This window comes from Rhinolophus ferrumequinum, chromosome 21 (genome assembly GCF_004115265.2).
Source record: "Rhinolophus ferrumequinum isolate MPI-CBG mRhiFer1 chromosome 21, mRhiFer1_v1.p, whole genome shotgun sequence".
In the NCBI taxonomy this organism is placed as follows: domain Eukaryota; kingdom Metazoa; phylum Chordata; class Mammalia; order Chiroptera; family Rhinolophidae; genus Rhinolophus; species Rhinolophus ferrumequinum.
Window position 1 is genome coordinate 14987968 of NC_046304.1, and position 17846 is coordinate 15005813.

General features: G+C 37.9%; 2 protein-coding genes across 5 annotated transcripts in view; both read left to right on the forward strand.

The window, feature by feature from the left end:
• SPATA22 (spermatogenesis associated 22) overlaps positions 1–17205 on the forward strand; it is a 29230-nt gene extending 12025 nt beyond the window's left edge. For 3 of the 4 annotated variants that reach the window (XM_033091599.1, XM_033091598.1, XM_033091600.1), the window contains exons 8-9: positions 321–418; positions 2499–2828. In XM_033091599.1, coding sequence (XP_032947490.1) covers positions 321–418; positions 2499–2690 — 290 coding nt within the window. In that variant the 3' untranslated portion in view covers positions 2691–2828. Of the gene's footprint in view, positions 1–320; positions 419–2498; positions 2829–17027 lie in introns of those variants that run through there. The other variant, XM_033091601.1, reaches the window with a different exon arrangement.
• Positions 10079–11017, forward strand: LOC117012777 (olfactory receptor-like protein DTMT). Its single transcript, XM_033089206.1, has one exon. It carries the CDS (start codon positions 10079–10081, stop codon positions 11015–11017), a length of 939 nt encoding a protein of 312 aa, XP_032945097.1.
• Positions 17206–17846: the final 641 nt, after the last annotated feature.

Consider the following 17846-nt stretch of genomic DNA (forward strand, 5'->3'; position numbering starts at 1 on the left):
GACTACTAGTCTGGGGATTTAACCACTCTATAGAATACATTCTAAGGAGAAAGCTTCAGATGGCCAACTATTGTCAGTTGTATGAACTTTAGCATATAGCCTATTCCTAAATTGAAGAGGACCAGAAATTTTGTTTTTCTTAGTATAAAACAGTTTCAGAAAAATCTTTTCCTCTTTAAATATCTTCTTTATTATTGCATAAATAAAACTGAGAAAGGTTGGTGTGGACATAGTTATTTAAATATCAACTTCTCTTTGTTAAATTTTATTTGCATTTTACCAGCATTGATTTTTTTCCTCCTTGTTTCAATGTTGCTTAGCTGTTCTCGATTCAGCTGTTACACATGGACCACATTATTCCAAGACTTTTCTTATGAGAGATGGGAAAAATACTCTGCCTTGTGTATTTTATGAAATAGTGAGTATTTGTCTAAGTATTCTTTGCAAAACATATAAACAAAACGTACAAATGCAGGTTGTAATTGCATTGCAGTAGAAATTCTGTTAACACTTTAGTAGTACTTTCACCATTTTGTTTGGTTTTAGTTCTGATGTTAAAGTTGTTTATTTGTTCAGCTAATATGGAGAGCCTACTATGTGCCAAGTGCTATGCTAGATGCAATGGATACAACAAATTGGGATATAAATGGTAAATGGCTCTTTCTCTCAAAAAGTTCATAATCTCAGGTAGAAAGACAGTTACATAAATGTTACACTGTGGTATGATAAATGGCTAGAGAGAGGTAAATGCAGGTGCTATAGAAGTATATAGGAAGATCAGGGAAACATTTTCGAAGAATGTAGTAACTTACTTTATTTTAGATATTTAAGGACTAGTAAATTAAGCCAAAGTGTGTTAGGGGGAAGGAAAGAGGTAAGGAGGAGTGCACTCTTAAATTGAGAGAGCAGCATATTCAAAGACATGAAGCTAAGAGAGAGCCTGGATTGTTTAGGAAACTGCAAGTAGTGTATAATTACCAGAGTGTAGAGTTAGTAAGTGATGGGGGCAAGGGTAGTGGTTCTGAAGTTGGGGGAAGGCAAAGAGTGGACTGAGACACAGGGAAGAAGAGGCTTGATGAGAGAAAAGGCTGGGGGTGACGAAGAAGGCTGGAGATCACAAGGGAGTCTGGAGACCTTAGAAGACTTACATATTTTGTAAAAGTTTGGCATTAATTCTGAAATTGGCTGCAATTCTGAAATCAGATGTGGATTCTAGTTTTTACTCCACCATTTAGTAGCTTTATGACCTTGAGTAAGCTGCTTAAACTTTCTGAACTTCAGTTTTTTTATCTGTAAAATGAGGAGACTAATTCTTACTTTGAGAGATTGTTTTGGAGATTAGGTGATAAAACATGGATGTATAGCATCTGACACATAGTAAATGATCAAGAAATAGTAGTTGTCATGTTAGTAATTTCTAAAATATCTTGAATGTTTATTTCCTCTCGTCTGATAAGTTTTTTAAAAAACTTTTTTATTGAAGCATATCATATACAGAAAAGTGCACAAATCATAACTGTACAATTCTATGAAGTATCACAAAGTGAACAATACCAAGGATAAGAAATAGGGGAGTGCTGTCACCCCATCATCCTTGTGCCTCCTCCCATTCACTACCTCCTGTCTCCTACCTAAAAGTAACCTCTAGCCTGACTTTTAATGTCAAATTCTGCCTCTTTTTGAACTTTATATAAGTAGTATTATACGGTACTTCTATGTCTGGTTTCTTTCAGTCAACACAGTGTTTGTAAGATTTATCTATGTTGTTGCATGTAACTATAGTTCATTTATTTATACTTCTACATACAATATTCTGTTGTCTGAATATACCACAGTTAATTTTCTGTCTTACTATTGGGCACGTGGGTTGTTTCCAGATTTTTTGCTGTTAATGAATAATGCTCTGTGAACATTCTTGTATAGGGCTCCTGTGCATAGGCTTGCGTCTCTGTTGGGTATATACCTAAAAGTAAAATTGCTGCACCAGAGTGCATGTGTATGTTCTAATACAGTAGTTATTGCTAAAGAATTTTCCAAAGGGTTGTACCAGTTTACACACTCACAATCAGTGTAGGTGAGTTGTAGTTTCTTTGCATGCTTATCAACACTTAATACTGTCAGTCTTTTTTATTTTAGCTATTCTAGTAGATGTTTAGTGCTATCTCATTTCTCCGCAATTCTACTGAAAGTGGAACTCTCACAATCTAAGGGAAGAATAGTTCATGTGCCATTACATTGAGAATTGGTCAATCTTTTAAGGAGCAGCAGCTTGCTAGCTTGTAAGAAGCCTGACCCAAGTGAAGGTCTTTCCTCTGACAGAGCACCCATATATACCTAGCTATCATGGTCTTGTTAGCTGTGGGGCCCTAAATCAGGTGAGGGAGTTAAGAGCATTTTGGGGTGATTCATACTTAGTTGATCATATTATTAGTTTCAAAAAGTTGAAATTTAGGTGAAATAATAAATGACTTTATTGATATTTATTTTTCAAATAACAGGATCGTGAACTTCCAAGACTGATTAGAGGCCGAGTTCATAGGTGTGTTGGAAACTATGACCAGAAAAATAATATTTTCAAATGTGTTTCTGTCAGACCGGCGTCTGTTTCTGAACAAAAAAGTTTTCAAGCATTTGTTAAAATTGCAGATGCTGAGATGCGGTATTATACTAATGTAATGAATGAAATTTAAATAGTCATAAAAGAAGTTTAAATAGTTATAATTTAAAGCATTTTTCTGTTATTTAAATTACAATATGCATGGTTTTATAGCCACAGCTTTTCTGTACTTTATTTGTTGAATTAAAATACTTAAATCCTTTTCAATGTGTAAAGAGTTTTTGAAAAATAATTTTATTGTTTTTATAAAAATGGTATATTTTCTAAAATTCAACAGCCATTTCAGATAAAAATGCTCAATAGGAATAGATACTTATTTAACATGAGATATAATACATTTGAGTCAGCCCAAAAGCCAACATCAAGCTTAATGGGGAAATATTCCCACTACCATCATGAACAAGAAGACAAGGGTGCCCACTATTAGCACTGTTACTAAGTATGATACTGGCACTGCTAGTCTCTAAATGGAGTTTATTTAATTCCTTCAAATATTTAGTGAGCACATACTCTGTGCCAAGCAGTGTTTCATTAAAGCACTTAATGAAATAACAAAAATCTCTGCACTTAAGGAGTTTATATTTCTGGACCCAGAAAATACATTAGATAAAAGAGAAAAATTTGAGGTGTGAGAATTATTGCTATTGGGATTTAATATAATCGTATATGTGAAAAACCTAAGAAAATCAACTGAGAAACTACTGCAAAAATAAGATAATTTGTAAGGCACTAGAATAGAATAATATGCCGAAATCATCAGTAGATGGTATTTATATGACTCACAACCATTAGAGTGTAAAATGGATAAAGATACCATTTAAGATAGAAAAAATATCCAAGACTAATCAAGACTAAATGATAAATATGAAAAGTATATGAACAAAACTTCAAAATACTAATGAAATAGAGAAGAAGACTTGGACAAATGGAAAATAATTTTGTTGGATAGGAAAACAAAGATGTTGATTTTTCTCAAATTAATTTGTAACATGTAATTTCTCCCTGGGTGTACACACACACACACACCAAGCTGATACCAAATGTTATACATAAAAAAAGAAATGAGAATAGTCAGGAAAACTGCAAAAAAAGACCAAAAGAACAATAGAGGATAGTTTTATTGGATATTATAAAGCCTTAAATATATTATCTATTGCGGCATAGCCAGTTAGCTCCTTCCCCAAATTAGTGGCTTAACACAATAAACATTTATTATCTCACCGTTTCAGTGGGCTAGCTTTTCAGGAGTGGCTTAGCTGGACAGTTCTGGCATGCAGTCCCTTAGGAAGACCCACTTCCAGGTGGCTCATGTACATACTGCCTAGTGGGTGCTTCCTGTTGGCAGGAGGCCTCAGTTTCTTACTATGTGGGTCTTTCCAAAGAGCTGGCTTGAGTGTTCTCATGACAGAGTAGCTGGCTTCCCCTGGAGTGAGTAATTTAATAGTTATCCAGATGGAAGCTATCCTTTTTAGGACCTCACCTTGGAAGTCGCATAACATCACTTCTGCATTTTGTTTGTTAGAAGTGAATCACTAAGATGGACCACATTTAGGAAGAGGGGAATTAGTCCATTTGAAGGAAAGGAATGGCCGACATATTTTAAAACTAGCACATATTATAAAGACGTATTTATCCGTGCAAAATACGGTACTGGTTCATGAATAGGTCAGTACAACAGAATTTACAGTACAGAAATAGTCTCAAGTATATAGAGAACTTAATGATAAAGGTAGCACCTAAAATCTGGGGAAGAGAGACCATTCAATAAGTGGTATTGGGACCACTGGGAAGCATCTAAAAAAAAATAAAGTTAGAGGTTTATGCTAAAGATTTTGTTTCTTTTTTTTAAATTTTGTAGTCCTATTTTATATATGTAGCCTTTTCATCAATTTGGGAGTTACTATTTTGTATAAGTTGCAAAGCAAAGGGATTTAACTTTATTTTTATTTCCCAAATAGGTGGCTGATTATTCCAGCACCATCTCTTGAATAATAACATCCTTTTCTTATTAATTTGAAATACCATGTTTATTATAAAATAAAGCAAGCATGAGTTCTTTTTAAAACTTTTTGATTAATTTGTTAAGTATTCTTACAGATATCTCCTCAAAGTCTGTTTTTTTAAATTTTAAATCCTGTTGGAGTTTTGATTAGGATTGCTTCAAATTTATAAATTACTCTGGGGAGAGTGGACATATTTCTAACAGTAAATCTTCCTGTTAAGAAATATGTCATGTCTATTTATTTAGATATTCTTTTGTGTGTTTTAGTAAAGTTTTATAAATTTGTTCATAAAAATCTTGCACATATCATGTTCTATTATTTCTCAATATATATGTGTACACACACACACACACACACACACACACACACACACACACAATGCCCATTTAATTCTCTATTTCCTCAGACCTGTCTTTCTGAAACACATTGCACCCTGGCCTTTCCTCCCTACATCCTCTTCCTGTCCCCATTCTTTAGATTTCTTTAGATTTCTTTTGCTCACCATTCTATGAATCAAGCAAGCAGAGGGGTGAGGGGGATTACAGTCCCCAGCTCCAAAAAGGAGGTGGAGGAATGTCGTGGAAAGTACATGAAAGGAGCATGCAGAGGATGGTGATAAGTTCTTTTCTAGCTTTATAGTTACTGCCTGTAGCAAAGATTCAGTTGTGCCAGTTGGGAGATCACATCCAGAAAGATTGGTGTAAACTCATAGAATACAGTATACTTTGAACCAAAAACCCATATTTGGTGCTATTTCCCCCATAATTATGACTCATGAGTCTGGAAATCAAGAGCTGGTAGCAGGACTGACTTCTGTCATTAGACCAAATGTGCTTGCAGAATTTTTGCTTCCCATTCTCAATTTTGTGCTCTGCTGGTTTAGAGATCTTACTTTCTGTCATCACCTGAGTGGTCCAAAAAGCAGAGACTGAGAGGAAGTCTTATTTGCTAGTAGCTTATTTGGGAAAGTTATAGGGAGAAGTAATGGATAGAGGGGGTGAATAAGGAAGAAGGGAGAGCCAATACTGGGGTGGCTTATTAAGTTGGCTGCCACCGGGAGTGAATAAGGCTTGACGAAGTGCATCACAGGACCGTCCGTCCACCTTAATGAAAACAGGGAAGCATATATTCATCAGATTGTGTGTGTGAGCTGGCTTCCCATGGTATTTCATTCCAGGGAATCAGAGACACCACGTGGCAGGACACGAGAAGCAGGTAGAGCAGGCCCGTAGTAACGCTGTCAGATTGTATCTATGTGAAGAAGCTGGTTGAAGTTTGTGTAGAACCGGTTACTGCAGCTGTGGCTGCAATAAAAAATTATGTGTGAGAGCCTCTGAAGTCGTGAGCAAGAAGTGTCTGATACCTTTCCCAAGGGAGGAATGCTACCAGGACCGCTGCAATGGTTCTCTTCTACTGGAAGCTGAAATGGCCACCTGGCCATTTTGGGTCAGTGAACCAGCAGGCAAACAAAGGAGTTACCATACTGTCTGCTGTAATTCAATCCAAATTAACAATAGAAAATTGGGTTTCTCTACACCATGAGGAAAAAAAAGACCATGCCGGGTACCCAGAAGGTTCTTTGAGGTGCCACTTAGTAAAAGTTCATAGAACACTGAGGATTCAGACTCCCAAGGAATGAAGGTCGAATGTAAATAACCCATTTACTTATGGTGACAGGGAACATGGAATAGGTAAGGAAGAAGGTTATGTTAGCTATGGCCTTGTGGTCAATTTCAAGGTAAGAAGGAGCAGGAAACAGGAGATAGTCTGACATACGGAGCGTAGAAGAGATAATGGTGATGGTGGGTGCTGTTAAGGTTTTCCTAGAAAGGTAAGAAGCTAAATGGACCTCAGTGGGATGCCAAGCTGGGTTTCTTTTCTGTCTTGGCCTGATGAAGAATTGAACATGACCTGGGAGAGTTTATCTTTTATTCTTGTCCTTTCCATATATCTGCATATGATGGGGTCATAGAAGTCGAGTCCTTGTTAGCTGTAGGTTTATCTCTCTCCTCGGGTGTGTTTATGGGGAATTGGGTTGTAGTGAGAAATTCTGCCCCCAGGAAGCTTTCCAAAATTTGTGTCTTCCATGGTGGTACTCTACTCAAAGACCCTGATGGCTTCTTCTTGCCCAGAGGATAAAGGCTAAACTCGTACACTTGAAGATATTATATTTTAGGATATTCAATCTGGTCCCTGCTTGTTTCTATGGCTTCTCCAGCCATCCTATTTCACCTCCCAAAATGTAGGCTCCAGCCCCATAGGGCTACTGTACATCAAACAGGCAGTGTTTAAGCACCAGTACATGAGCTTCTGTCCATCCCCTCTTTCCCCCAAAGTATAGTTAGGTGTGCTCAATGACTGTAACCAGTCACTGCTTCGTGACTCTGAGAGCATTTGTTCTGAGAAGTCCTGGGTAATTACTCTATTTTTAATGAGTTCCTCCAGGACCTAGAGTCCTCCAGGGCCCAGAACACTTTTGGCACAGGGATATGTAGAATGCGAGATGTGAGACAGGATGTTGCAGAAACAGGTGACAACCACAGAGGCTGTTACTTCACATGCCATAGTGAATAAAGGGGAGAAGGATCTCAGGTCAGGGTCCTGGAATCACCCTCAGACACACTGGTTAAGGTGGGCAGAGGATGAAAGAGCTGGACTCGTAGGGTCCTTCCAACCTGAGGGTCCTAATTTCCCAGGTTATGTGATGCCCTGCAGGGGAGTTTTTCAGGTACGATAACCCTCCTCCACTTCTCTGCCTCCCAAAACTTCTCTACATCTAGAAATATTTTTATTACTGTTAGTTATAAGCCTCTTACTGATAAAAGAATCTGTAAGTATTACTTCCTCTGGAATGTATTCCCACAATACAGTATAATTTTAACATAATGACAACTCTCGAGGTAGGCTTTAATACACTAGTTCTGAGACTTTGCTTTATTTTAGAATCATCTTGAGCTTTAGAAACCTTTGCATAGGCCTCCCTCTTCTCAGAGATTGTAATTACATTTATCTGAAGGAGACCAGGAATCTTTATTTTTAAAAGCATCACATGTCCTTGCAACTCATTGTGTACTCCCTGGACAACATCACTGGCATTAACTCGGTGCTAATTTAAAAAGTAGAAGCTTGTCTACTGACACAGAATCAGTGTTTCACTAGAACTCCTGGGGGATTTGCCTGGATATCAATTTTAGAAGCACCGGCCTCAGTGATTCTTCTGTGCAATCCAGGCTGAGAATTACTGACTTAATAGGTGAAGAAGAGGAGAAGCTTGCCTCATCATTGGTGGGGTCATCTGCAGGTGCTGTCTCTGGTTTGTCATCTCCACTCATACTATTGACACAAAAGTCGGGTCCGACTCATTTACCAGGTAAGCAACAGTCTGAGAAACCAGGTATATGCTTTTCCCCAGATCTTTTTTCCACTGTGATGCCACTACGTAATGCCCCAGTATATAAACTGTTACTGTGGCTGGATCAAACACATCTAGGGGGAAGCTCCCAGCAACCGGACTCAGTTTTGTCTTTATTGAAGGAGCTTCCCATATCTCTCAGTGCTTCTCTGCATTTTTGTCAGCTTTGAGGCACACTGGGGTGTCTTAGGGTTCTCCAGAGAAGTGGAACCAATAGGGGATTATATCTATCTATATACATAGCTATATATCTATTATCATCTGTGTTAGTGACAAGAGTAGTGTATCTGAAGTGCCTTAACATTTTTAGTAATAAAGTGTAAAATTTAGCACTAACTAGTTCAGGTTAGTGAGTTCTTGCTCTGGGAAAATTTTGTAAGAGTAGTGACTCTAACTTGAAAGGACTTTTGCTGCCTTTAAAGTTGGAGGAATGCATGTCTCAGCCTGAAGCACAACCAATAAATATTTACGAGACATCAGCTACATCCAGGCCCTTTGCTAGGCGCTGGCACGGCTGCAGTCATGAGCAGACATGACCTTTCCTGCTCGGAGTTTACAATCCAGTAGGGAAGACAGCTATCAGCAACTAATCCCAATGGCACCGATTGTTGTGGGGACAAGCACAGGATGCTGTGAAACACAGCAGCAGTCTTCACCTGGTCTGGGGAGACGGGGAAGATTTATTATAGCTGAGTAAGTGACATGTAATATACCTGCAGGGTAAGTAGGGGCAAGCCAGGTCAAGAGGGGCCTGAGGGAGGAAGACGCGGGGCAAGAGGAACGTCAAGTGCAAAAAGCTGGAGGCAAGAAATTGTGACTTTGAAGTCCAGCATTGCTGGGTAAGGAATTTAAATGCAATTGTGGAGCTCGATGAAGTTGTGGTTGGAGGTCAGTGTCAGGTCAGGAAGCACTTTGTAAAATTGAAGTACAGTTGGTTGACAACGTTATATTAGTTTCAGGTGTGCAATATACTGATCTGACATTTACATCCTTTACAATGTGAAGGTATTCACATTGTAAAGTATTCATTGCTGACTGCGCAAAGTTATGATATTCCTGGCTATATTCCCCTTCACTGGATGGGTGAAAAAGATGAAGCACTTCTTGAAAGGAGGTTTGCCTTTGTCTTCAGAACAATGAGAATCCATGGAGCCTTTGGGGAGAATGATGACCAGACTTTCACCCTAGAATGCCACAGTGAGACGGAAAGATGTTGAAGGCATACGGTTCCAGCATGGAAGGAGGGACAGGAATCAAGAGGCTGTTTCAGTAGTGTAGACAATATATGATGTCAGTTGATATAGGGTAGTGAAAATTGAGATAAGGAATGCATGAATGCAAAAGAGAATTCAGTGGCAGTGTCTGTTGACCTTCTTGACAGATTGGACATGGATGAGAGAAAAGGGGGGAAATGAAAGAAAACTCGCAGGTATATGCAGAACCTGGATCTTTTACTGAGATATGGGAAATTAGAGGAGGAGATGAGGGGAGGAGCAGGGTGAGATCATGGTTTTCTTTTGGGATTTGTTGAGCTTAAAATGCATGACACAACCAAGGGAAGATATTCATTAAACAACTGAGTATCCTCTTTTATAGGTTAGAGAGTCAGCGACGACTGAATTTAAGTGGTAATTGAAGCCTTTGGAGTAGATGAGTTTTTCTTGGTTGGTATATGTAGAATTATAAGAGAACAATGTTTAGGAAAATGCCCCGGGGAGCATCATTACATAAGACACTGACAGCAGGAGCCAGTTATAGTCACCGAGGCTGTCTGGCCAGGCAGGTATGAGGAAAACCAATATATTTTGTGCCCCAGGAGCTGATGGATGAGAGTGTTTTTAGAAAAGGATGAAACATTGTTATGTTTTAAAGAGAAGTGAAGATAATACATCATTTTCGATCACAGAGATTCTGATAATAGATTTGGAGACTAGAGGTTGTAATTGTAGAGTGCCTAAAAAGGCAGTGTATCACAGAAATCTGTTCATTTTTAAATTCAGGTGTTAATGGATACTATTATTTCTTCCTATGATACTGGAGAGAGAGATGGAACGAAGGAATCAGACTGTCATCTCAGAGTTCCTTCTGCTGGGATTGCCCATTGAGTCAGAGCAGAAAAACCTGTTCTACGCCCTGTTCCTGGCCATGTATCTTACCACCGTCCTGGGGAACCTCCTCATCATCCTGCTCATTCACTTGGACTCCCACCTCCACACGCCCATGTATTTCTTCCTCAGCAATTTGTCCTTCTCTGACCTCTGCTTCTCCTCTGTCACAATGCCCGAGTTACTGCAGAACATGCAGAGCCAAGTCCCGTCCATCCCCTACGCAGCCTGTCTGACCCAAATGTACTTCTTCCTGTTTTTTGGAGACTTGGAGAACTTCCTCCTAGTGGCCATGGCCTATGACCGCTATGTGGCCATCTGCTTCCCCCTGCACTACACCACCATCATGAGCCCCAAGCTCTGCTTCTCCCTGGTGGCGCTGTCCTGGGTGCTGACCACCTTCCACGCCTTGTTACACACTCTGCTCATGGCCAGGTTGTGTTTTTGTGCAGACAACGTGATCCCCCACTTTTTCTGTGACATGTCTGCTCTGCTGAAACTGTCATGCTCTGACACTCGAGTTAATGAGTTGGTGATATTTACCATCGGAGGGCTCATTGTAGTCATCCCATTCCTACTCATCATCATGTCTTATGCACGAATTTTGTCCTCCATCCTCAAGGTTCCTTCCTCTGGGGGTATCTGCAAGGCCTTCTCCACCTGTGGCTCCCACCTCTCCGTGGTGTCACTATTCTATGGGATAATTATTGCTCTCTATTTATGCCCATCAGCTGACAATTCTGCTGTTAAGGAGACTGTCATGTCCATGATGTACACTGTGGTGACGCCCATGCTGAACCCCTTTATCTACAGCCTGAGGAACAGAGACATGAAGGGAGCCCTGGGAAGAGTCTTTTGTAAAAAGATATTTCTTTGTTAATATGTTGGTAATACTAGAGCTTTTCACAAAGTTTTATTCAGTAGATGTGTTATGAGTAATATTAGACTATTATCCAGATATTTTTCCTCACCTTGGAAACGTCAGTTAAGATGACATACTATATAATTGTTCAATATGTAAAAGGGATGAATTGGAACTACATAGTTGAACTAGGGAAAGAAGTCTTTGTGACCTCTGACTTGGCTTTCCTCTATGTCTTTCACTGGAGATCCTGGAAAAGCATAGTTTAAGGAGAACTATTTAAAATGATCTCCATAGCTTACATTCTTAACTAATTCATTACAGGATATTATTTTTTCAATCAGAACTCTGCTTTGATTGTGCTATCTTTTGTTTAAAACTTAGACTACTAAACTTTAGACTACCTCTGTAGTCTTAGGTCAGTACCAACGAAGATCAACACATTTCAACCTCCCAGCCTCTCTCTAAATGCCTCCTACACACCTACAGAATATTTCACATATTTTATCTGTTAATCATTTCCCTCCTCTGATTTAAATTTGTGTTAACTTTGTGTTTCCTGATGTGCTATAACCTTGAATTTATTTTTTTAAATTAAATTTGTTGGGGTGACATTGGTTAATAAAATCATATAATAGGTTTCAAGTGTACATTTCTATAATACATCATCTATATATTGAATTGTGTGTTCACCACCCAAGCACTTTTACTACAAGAGTGTATTTTGTCTTTATCTGAGAATAATGAATACCCAGGGGCACTAAAATTTATTTCTCCAGGTGTGGGGAAAGAATCTGAAGCAGGTGTGCAAGTTCAGAGTTGAAGGATGCTTCTCTCCTCTTGGTATAATAGTTTGGATTGCAGAAAAGAACTTTATAACTATGTTTTTATTCTGGCCTCATGATAATTCTAAGGACGTATAGAAGATATCATCACTATTTCACAGACTGAAAAATATGGTGTTCAATTACTTGCCAAGTCACACAGTGTGTCAATTGTTGAGTCTATGTAAGATTCCAGATGGTGTGATATTTTGGGTTTTTCTCACTTTTTTCAACTTCAACAAGAAAGGGAACAGCCATTAGAAAACAAACAAACAAGCAAACAAACAAAAGTTTTAGCTCCATTTTTGGCATGAAATAGGTATCCAGCCTTGGTCCATTTGTATCCTTCGTTGTCCCCTCTAAATGATGGCATCCAAACCCACCACTTTCATCCTTTTGTATATTCTGGTGACCTCCACATCTCTATCTGAAGCCTAGTCCTTTCTCCCGAGTTCCCAGCTGTTATTCTCATCTGCCCAATGGACATCTCCACTTGAGGGTCTGTGAGCAGTTCAATCTCAACATATTGAACGTTGAACTCTTATGACCGCAAGTCTGTTCTTTGTCTTTTATTCTATACCGTGGTTTGTGATGTTATCTTCCACCCTGTTACCCAAGCAGCCACCTCTATATGTACATACATTCACAAAAGTAGATTATAGTTCACATATCTTGCATTACACATTTTCATTTAATATTGTATTTCCTGAAATATTTTATTATTCTCCATGAGATGGTAACAGTAGGTTGTATAATGGGTACATTCTGAAATCCCATTGGCATAATACAACAGAAATATCAGTGGAAAAAATATTTAAATGAAACCACTTTCCTCTATACTAGAGAAATCCAATTAAAAGCCAATGAAAAATAGATCGGATTTTCAATAGAATTGAAAATTAGGATGAAGAACTACAAGAAGAAAACATGAAAACTTTACTGAAATACATAAAAGAATATCACAATAAATTGACATAATACAATGATGCTGGAAAGGGTGCCTCATTTTAAACCGCATTTTGAAGAGTAATTTTCATATGATAAAATCAATCCATTTAAAATTGTGCACTTTGATGAACTTTGAGACATCAGTATTTTAACAACATCAGTTCTCAAGTACATGCAATGCAATCCAAATCAAATTCTCAATGGAATTTTTTTTGTGATGTAAATTTGACATATGTACCATATAAAAATAATAAACTTTCCAGGACAAAGGATAACATAAACAAATTTGTAAGAGAAGTGACAGACTATAGCATGTCTAACAGACACAAAGTTAAAATTCAGAATATACAAAGAACTCCTATAAATGATATAAGGAAAAAGCAAACAACTGATAGAAAAATGTACAAAGAATATTAACAGAAAAGATGTTCAACTTCAGTGTTAACCAGGAAAAAAACACCAAGCTGAAAAAACAAGAAGTGGTAAATGAATGACTACATAATGGACCAATTAATAAATGATATTCTATGGTAAAGCAAGGATGTGGGAATAAGAGCAGTGATTACATTTCAATTATCTTGAAATATAATTTACATACAAGAAAATGCATCCATTTTAAGTGCACAGTTCAATGAGTCTTGACAATTACAGGCATCCAAGTAATCTCAACCCAAATCAATATCTAGAAAATTCCATCACCTCACTATTCACTGTGACCCCTTGCAATCAATCTCCCATTTCCTACCACTGACCTGATTTCTATCGGCCAGATTTCTATCACTATAGGTTAGATTTGCCTGATTTTGAAATTCATATAAATGGAATCATTTAGTTTGTTTTCTTTTGTATCTGTTGTCTTCAGCAAAGCAAAAAGTTTTGTGGATTTAGCTATAAAACTGTGTATCAGTAGTTTGTTTCTTTTTATTATGAGTAGTATTCCATTGTGCAAATGCAGCACAATTGGTTCATTCTTTCACCTTTTGATAGACATTTGAGTTGTATCTAGCTTTCGAAGTTTATGAATTGTTGAAAAATATTAACCATTCCCTCACTGAGCTACCTGGGTACCTTTGTGTAAAGTCAGTTGACCATATATGGGTGCCTCTATTTCTGCATTCCCTATTCTGTTCCATTGACCTATATGGTTCCTATTTAACCTATCCCTATTCACATGTTCACATCAAATATCTGTATCACATCAATTTTTCCTCCTGAATTCATATAGCTGTAGTGTCTTTTTAACCCGACTTGATCCTAAAGGGATATTTTTATCCCTTTATTATATGAATGAAATTTTAATTTTTTAATGTATTTGCTTTAAATTCAATTTTCTATTAAATGATTAAGCATGGTATATGCATTCATTATCATATTTTCTTACTTTATTATTAGTTATGTTAAAGAGACTTCTTCCCACCATTATTTTACCATTATGTGTTTTGTGTATGTATGTGTTCTTTATTTTAATTAATTCCTTTGTTGGGTTATGTCGTCCAGTCATTTTAAAAATAAGAATGGTACATGAATGCAATAATTATTGAATTTTCATAAATTAGATTTTCCATTTGTATGTTTGTTTACCTCTGAAGGACAGCTTGGCTAGGTATAGAATTTTGTGGACATCTGTTTTCACACTGAAAACCCATTTTCCAAAAGAGCCGTAGAAAAATCTGAGGTAAAGCGGACTACTCCTTCTTCTCTCCACCCCTTACAAAGCCGTCTTCTACCCTAACCCCGAAACTTGTAGTATTATTTTCCAATATGAAGTTTAATAACTTCATCAGATTTTGTTTTTGTATTAGCTGATTTTTGTTACAGTTTTTAAATAACACAACAAATCCCTTCTGATTTATAAATCTGTATCTTTTTCCATTTCAAGAGAGTTATCTACTATTATATCTTGGAACATTATTATTGTTCCATTTTTTTCTGTTCTCTAGTAAGACCAATAATTTTAGTACCAGATATGGAACTTATGCACTGCAATCTATCTACACAAAATGATAATTTTATTTTCTACAACTTAGAAAAAAAAGTATTTGCAATATTTTTGTTCCATAAATATTCAGTGCCAAAACAAGGTGTGTACTTGATCTCATAGATTGAAACAAATGGAACCTTATGTCATTAAACTTGTGATATTCAAGACAAAAGTTACAAGCTTGATTTCAAATTAGTTTGTCTTTCTTATACTCTATCAAGGGCTCAAATCTTTCCACATTTTATTTGTTTATGTTTATAGCACATATCAACTTCTTTCCCTTCCTCACTGCCTCTCTTCTGCTCTTGTTTATTCTTTCTCTTTCTTCTCCTTCTTTTTGTAAATGGATGAGCCATTTGAGATAATTTTCAGACATCAAGACACTTAGCCAGTATATCCAGCCTTCAGAATATCCTAGAAACAAGAACATTCTCATACATAACTATACCATTATCACAACCAAGTGATTTCACATTAACACACATATATTTAATATATAATCTATACATAAATTTCCCCAATGATAAAGACTTGCTTTTTATGAGAGATTGTTAACATATAATTCACATACCATATCACTCACCATTTAAATTATAAATTAAATATTTTTCGTACCTTTAGAGAGTTGCACAACCATCACCATAATCAACTTTAGAACAGTTTCATTACCCTCAAAGAAATCCCATGCCCATTAATAATCACTACACACTTCCCCTAACAATCACCAATCTATTTCATGTCTCTATGGATTTTCCAATTTTGATGTTTCATGTACAGAGAATCAAATAATATTTGGCTTCTGTGACTGGCTTCTATCAACTGGCATAATGTTTTCAAAATTCATCCATCTTATACATGAATCAGTGGTTCATTTATTTTTATTGCAGAATAATATTCCATGTGTGGATTCACCACAATTTATTTTCCAGTCATCAGTTGATGGCTGTTTGCAGTTTGGGCTGTTGTGAGCAGCGCTGCTGTGAACATTCATGTAGAAGTTCTTGTTTCAGTACCTTAGTGTTTTCAGACATACACGAGGAGTGGAATTGCTGGGTCATGTGCTAATTCTATGCTTAAGTTTCTGAAGAATCGCCAAATTATATCCTTCACCTTTCCTCTCTCCCAGAGATCCCCATCCTCTGCCCTCCTCCCAGCACCCACATACACCTCAGCCACACTGAACCCCTTTACTGTGTACACAGCTCAAGGCTCTATCACCTCTGGGCTTTGTCATGTACTTTTCTCTCTCTGGACAATTTTCATTCTCTTTTCTAGAAGACTCTTTAGATTCTTTAAACTTTATTAAAAAAATAGATGTCTTCTCTGACCTGCTGGATAAGGTTAGCTGTCTTTTGTACGTACTCTTATCACATCCTGTATTTTCCCTATGAAATATTTATAATACTAGGTAGTAGCTTATTTAGTTGTGTATGACAGCTACTGTAAGTTGTCTGAGGGCAGGGACTGCTTCTACCTCGACCACAGTCTTTCCCGCAGCACATGGCTCAGAGCCTTGCACGTGGTACTTTCACAGTGAATATTTCTTAAAGGAATGCATTAATGAAGTGATGCACTAAGTATTTTCTGGTGAGTCAATTAACACATTATTTGCTATCACGGAGCTTAAACTCCAGCTGACGAGAGAAGGTTGGTGTATATGGAAGCATTCACTGCACAACATAAAACAGTGGTGATCACCTGATGGTATTTGATTATGCTAACTTTGTAGAAGGCCAGATACTGCAGAAGATGAAGAAGGGTGATATTAGAGTGGGCTGCGATGGTCAGGGAAAGGTTCCTTGAGAAGGTCAGACTTGGGGTGAATCCAGAATTCTATCTCTGACTTGATTTACTCAGAAATGTGCAGGAGTAAGGTGGGCTGGGGGCAAGCACCAGGTTTGTTACTAATGAGTTTCTATGGGACCCAGGGATCCCAGGGGTCAGGGCATTGTAGAAGAGAGGAGTCAGAAGACAATGGCAGGGACTCTGGCTGGCAATGAATGAGGTGGAAGCAGCAAACAGGAAGCAGGCTCTGGAGCCACATTCAGACAAGCGAGGTGAGTGGGGAGGAAGGTCAGAAGAAGTAGTTATACTAAAATCCCCTTACACAGATATTAGGATTCCATAATTCTGTAGCACTACTCCTGGGGGATGATTTAGAACTCATCTTCCTCACTGTTTTCCAATCTCAACAGTGAATCCATCTCTATGTGTAATTGGGAATCACCAGACTTGTTAATGGGAATTAGTAAATTGTATATTTTATACTTTGCAGGTATGAATCATTCCAAACCGACAATTCTGAGAAGTATGGAAGATTCAGTGATGGTGGAGTGTAATGTTGGAAAAGTTCAGCTATTTGCCAAGGTCGCAGGCCAGTAAACAATGGAATCTGACTCCTCTGGGCTCCTGAATATTGTGTTTGGTGGAAGGTAAACAGTGTGTAAGAGAGCATCCTGAGAACTCCTTTCTGAGAAGCCAGTGTTCTTTCTCCTTCAGTGAGCTGTCTTAGTATTAATAATGACTTTACCTAGCATTAATTCAATGCATCATGTGACAGGAAATTCTCACTATTCTGGGTCCAGTGTATTGTTTCTGGGTCAGTAGCTTCTTCCTTCCCACATGCTCCATACCTTCTCTACCAGCCCCAAGGTGCTGTCCTCATCGGGAGGGGAGGGGATAAGGATAGAGATATTTGGGAAATTATTGCATCCTCATCACAGAACTTAAACATGATAATAGTAAGTCTTGCTAATGCCACACTGTCTCACTGTATAGCAAGTTTTTTACATGAATTGTTCCATTTTTCCCCCTCCCTCGTCATGATCAATTAGATACTTTCATTTCTATTAAACTGATGAGAGATTTCATTGTGGGGGAGGTTAAGTTCCTCAGCCAAGGTCATGAAGCTGGTACGATGTAGTAAGGTAATCCCAGGAGGACTGGCTCCAGGGACCTAGCACTTAAATACTGTGTATGCCACCTGGGGTTCACCCATTCTCAGCTGCTCCCCTGACATCACCCAGAATGTCCATCTCAGTTCTATTCCCTTGTAAGTCTTTCTTCCCTGCATAAGGTCCCCTGGGTCAATAAA